The sequence below is a fragment of the Lagopus muta genome, chromosome Z (genome assembly GCF_023343835.1).
Source record: "Lagopus muta isolate bLagMut1 chromosome Z, bLagMut1 primary, whole genome shotgun sequence".
Classification (NCBI taxonomy): Eukaryota; Metazoa; Chordata; class Aves; order Galliformes; family Phasianidae; genus Lagopus; species Lagopus muta.
The window spans coordinates 37814624-37819334 of NC_064472.1; the positions used below are offsets into that span (position 1 = coordinate 37814624).

The 4711-nt window shown below is 64.3% G+C and overlaps 1 protein-coding gene across 1 annotated transcript; it reads left to right on the top strand.

Moving 5' to 3' along the window:
• The first annotated feature begins 1636 nt into the window (after positions 1–1636).
• On the top strand, positions 1637–2656 carry FOXB2 (forkhead box B2). The gene has a single exon (XM_048931710.1). It carries the CDS (start codon positions 1637–1639, stop codon positions 2654–2656), a length of 1020 nt encoding a protein of 339 aa, XP_048787667.1.
• The last annotated feature ends 2055 nt before the right edge of the window (positions 2657–4711 follow it).

The following is a 4711-nucleotide window of genomic DNA, read 5'->3' on the forward strand; positions in this document are numbered from 1 at the left end:
GTACAGCATACTTAGGGAAGGGATTTAGATTAGTTTTTCCCTTCAACCCCCTGTCAGACATTCTAGATAGACACCTTTTAGATATTTTTTAGTTTCGTTTCCGTTCCCGATTGCCGTTCCCACCCACGGCGCCTGCCCGAGGGATGCCACGGCCGGATCCCTCTGCCGCCCCAGAGCCGGTAGGCCACCGACTGTGCCCTGCCGGGCCTGCCCTCATGGGTCGATGCCGAGCGGGACGCGGGGCTCGCATCGCAGGGCTCCTTCGGCTTTTTTATTTATTGGACCCCCCCCCCCCCCCCAAAAAAAAAGCCTGAGCAATCATGCTAACGCCGACACCTCCTATAGCATCCCCCTAACTGGGCTTTGACAGCTGCCTGTGCTGGGCAGGGTTCCTCCCAATTCTAGAGGCAGCGAGGAGAGCACGTTTCCCTATTTCTCGCTGTCCGCTGCAGCTCGGTCCGGAGGATGCGTGTGAACTGTCGCACCGGTCACTGATTTCTTCTCAACGGACAGCCCGCACGGAGTGCACGCAGCGGCCAGCCCCAGGCGCTGCTCCCCGCGGGCCGCAAGCGTCGGCACCGGTAACCGATATTAACGATTTGGAGAGCAGCGCGTGGGTTTTCTGCGCCCTTCTCTCCGTTTGTGCTGGGCTTCCCATAGCCTCTTAAACTCAATGAACAGAATGGCCAAAAATTACCACGAAAGGTCCCCGCTTCTGTGGTTCCAAAGGCCACCTTAGCGCCCGCCCCTCGGATGCGCCGCGGCGGGGGGAGGCCTCCACCTCTCCCCTTTCCCGGCGCTGCGGAGCCGCCCAGGGGGGCAGCTGAGGCCGTGCGGAGCGTTAGCTGGTGAAAAGGGGCTGCGGGGGCAAAGGAGGGGAGCCCCCGGCTCGAGCCGCCCCTCCCAGCCCCGTGTTGTGAAAGCGGATCTCGCCCTCGCGTGGCGTTTCCTCGCCCCCCTGCGCCCCGCTGAGGAAGTGTGAGAGGGGACCGGGGAGCCTTTTCCCGCTCCCGTTCCGCCAGACGCCAAGTCCCTGAGCCGCTGTCATGTGATAGAGAGAGAGCAGGAGCCGCGGGGGTCTCCCGGCTCGGGCAGCATTACAAAACCGCGCTCCGCGCGCAGCCCCGACACAGCCGCGGCCGCGGCCGCCCCGCTCGCCTCCCTCCCGCCGCCGTCAGCGCTCGCCTCTGCCGCAAACTTTTTCTGGGGACGCCGGACTGAGCGGTGAGAGGGGCGTTCGGAGTTCCTTCCTCCCGTCTCTGCAGAGACCCGGGGTCATTTCGTATTCCCTAGCCCTCGGTGCGTGCGGGGCAACGACTCCAGCGGAGAGTGCGAGAGGGCAGCGGTGACGCCCGAGCGAGCCGGCGGCCTTCCGGAGCAGAAGGGGGACACCCGCAAGGGCCAGGAAAAGCCCCAGACCCGCGCCCCCACGGCCCAGCGGTCCGGGAACGGGGCGAGGCCGCCCGAGGGAGCTGAGCGCTGATCTCGCGGAGCAGCCGCGGTCGCGCGCGGTCCGTGCGGGCGACTCCCACGATGTAGAGGCGGCGGCGGGACAGGGCAGCGCCGGACGCAGTGTCCCCATCCCGCCGTGCGGCACCGGGGCCAGCGGCCGGGAAAGAACGGCTGCGGGGCGGCGATGCCCAGGCCGGGGAAGAGCTCGTACAGCGACCAGAAGCCGCCCTACTCCTACATCTCGCTGACGGCCATGGCCATCCAGCACTCGGCCGAGAAGATGCTGCCCCTGAGCGACATCTACAAGTTCATCATGGAGCGCTTCCCCTACTACCGGGAGCACACGCAGCGCTGGCAGAACTCGCTCCGCCACAACCTCTCCTTCAACGACTGTTTCATCAAGATCCCGCGCCGCCCCGACCAGCCGGGCAAGGGCAGCTTCTGGGCGCTGCACCCCGACTGCGGGGACATGTTCGAGAACGGCAGCTTCCTCCGCCGCCGCAAGCGCTTCAAGGTCCTGCGGCCCGAGCACCACCTGCCCGGCGGCGGCGGCGGAGGCGGCGGCGGAGCGGGCGGCGCGGCGAGCGGAGGTCCCGGGAAGCCGCCGGCGCCCGGGGGCCCGCACATGGCTCACTACTTCCATCCGCACGCGCCGCCGCCGCCGCCGCCCCCGGGCAAGGTGCCGGGGCTGGCGGGCCCCGACGCGGCCGTGGCCGCCGCCGCCGCCGCCGCCGCCGTGGGGAGGCTGCCGCAGTTCTCGCCCTACGGCGGCAGCCAGCCCTCGGGCTTCAAGCATCCCTTCGCCATCGAGAACATCATCGGCAGAGATTACAAGGGCGTGCTGCAGGCCGGCGGGCTGCCGCTGGCCTCGGTGATGCACCACCTGGGCTACCCGGTGCCCAGCGGTGTGGTCGGCTCCGTGTGGCCCCACGTCGGGGTGATGGACCCCGTGTCCGGCGTGCCCGTGTCCCCCGACTACGGACCCTTCGGGGTGCCCATGAAGGCTCTCTGCCATCCGCCGGCGCAGACCATGCCCGCCGTGCCAGTGCCCATCAAGCCGGCTCCCGCCCTGCCCACGCTGACGGTCGCCGCCTCGCAGCTCTGCCCCGCCGCCTCCCCGGCCTCCGCCGCGCTCCTGGAGCAGGCGGCGGGCGCCGCCCCCGAGGGCAAGGGCTCTCTGCACTCCGTACTGGTTCACTCCTAAGGGCCGGGGCCGGGGGCACGGCGGCTCCCGGGACGGAGACGCGGGGAACACGCGGGGCCCAGTGCCCCTCGCCCTGCGGTGTCTGTGTTTGTGTTGTGTGCAATCAGACTTTATATGAGCCAGGTCGCAGGTAAGAGCTTTTATCGTCGTTGCATATCTTTAGTGACGGGGAGGTGATGCGGAAAGTCAGGGTCGGGCCGCGCAGGAAGGATTCGGTGCGGCCGGGGCTCCTGTCGGAGTTTCCCCTACGGACTCGGGGTCTACCGGACAGCGGGACGGGAGCAGCGGACAGGCGAAGCCGCCCCTGCGCTCTGTCCTTCCCCGCTCCGTCCCCAGCTCTGCCTCCAGCAGCGCCCGCTTCGCGGCGTGGGGGTACCGTTCCGAGGGAGGCGGCCGACACGCGGGTATCGCCGCGGGGCCGCGGGGAGCGAAGTGCTCTCCGTTTGACGAGTGAGCTCTGAGCTGCTCGATTAATTAGTGGGGATTTAAATGACAACGGCGCTGACGTCGGAGGGCCCCTTTAGCTATCGGCTGCTCGTTCTTCCCCTCATCTCAGTGTGTTCTTCCACACTCCATCTCAGTGAGGGTCGTTCCCGGGGAGGGACAGCAGTGCGACCTCCCTGGCCGTACCCGATCCTCCTTAGAATGAAACCAGCCCCGCCATTCACAGTTCGCGTGTGCTTGTCTCATCAACCCTCGCCGCTCACAGACACCACTGTTCTGTGTGTGTCGCTTGGCGTTTCCTCAACGTGAGCGTGAACGCTAAAACCTGTTGGGTGGGAAAAGAAATAATGAGAAAAAGAAAATAATGAAAAATTCTTCGGGAAAAGCACTTTAGTGAAAACAATCCCGACAGAGGCGAGGTCCGTGCCGAGCAGGGGGGTCAGAATCCGGAGAGCGGCTGATGAGTGCTGGCTACTTTGGTAGCGACTGCTGCCCTCCCTGCTGTACCCCAGTGCTCATTAAACACACCTATCCATTTGCTTCTGCTGGTGCTATTCACCGCAGTGTTTGCTTTTTACGCCGGGTGAGGGACGTGCGCTTGCAGCGCACGTTCCTTTCGCCCCAGACAGATTACACGACCCAAACGTTCCCTCGGCGATAGATACGGAAGGGAATAGATGGAACCCCCTCAGAGCCCGCGGCTTTCTCCGGGCTCGGGTCTCAGTCGCTGCCCAGGACGTCCCCGCCTCGCGCGCGGCAGCCCCTGTGTGGCAGTTCCCTCCCCCGCGTTGGGCTCATCCTTCCCGGTCCCCAGCGCAGGAACTCATTGGGAAAAGCAGACGTGTATCCCGGAGAGCCCTGCGCTCAGTGCTGGCTCCGGATGTTCCGCGGAGATCGCAGGGTGCCGGTGGGGGCCGCTCAGAATCACCCCCGGAGCTGGAAAGCACCACTGGTGATGCAGCTGCGGTTTATTGAGGCAGTGCTGCGCGTTAATGTTGTTAACGAGTCACAGGTCGGTACGGCTTTTCAGAAGTTGGATTGTCAGGGCAGTTGCCGCAGAAGTTTTGCAGCCAGATAAACCGAGCAAAAGAAATTATGAAGGAAAAAAAAAAATATATATATATATATACAAAGTGTTCCACGTTTTCTTTACCCCGCTGTCTTCCATTTTAGGCAAGAAAAACCGAGACGGTATTTCTGCTGCTAAAAAGTCGTTGCTTATAAAGAAAGCAGTCTCCCAAATAAATCACGAGTTGCACTAATTTCGCATGGCTCGGTACGCTTAGGTATGTCCCACCGCCCTCGGCGCTCCGAAGCACCTCTAGGAAGGAAGATTTCCCCTGAGAAAGGTGTCAGGGGCGAGAGAGATGGGAAAACCGGAGCGCGAGTCTCAGCGATCCCCCTAGGAACAAACGAGACGCTTCTAGAGAGCCTGGAAGATTCTGGGCAATGTGCTAAGTTGAATAGGGGAAAACTTTATTTAGCTGCAGGAGAATGATCTGGGAAGCGGCGGGCGGGCAGCAGGACCCAGCGGGGCACACCGGGGAGAGCGGGGTCCGGCGGCGGGCGGGGGGCGACGGGGGCCGCTGCGCGGGGCGATGCGCCGAGCCA

Bases quoted from the DNA above. Each gene is read 5' to 3' on its own strand.
- FOXB2 (XM_048931710.1), top strand. From the start codon at position 1,637: ATGCCCAGGCCGGGGAAGAGCTCGTACAGCGACCAGAAGCCGCCCTAC.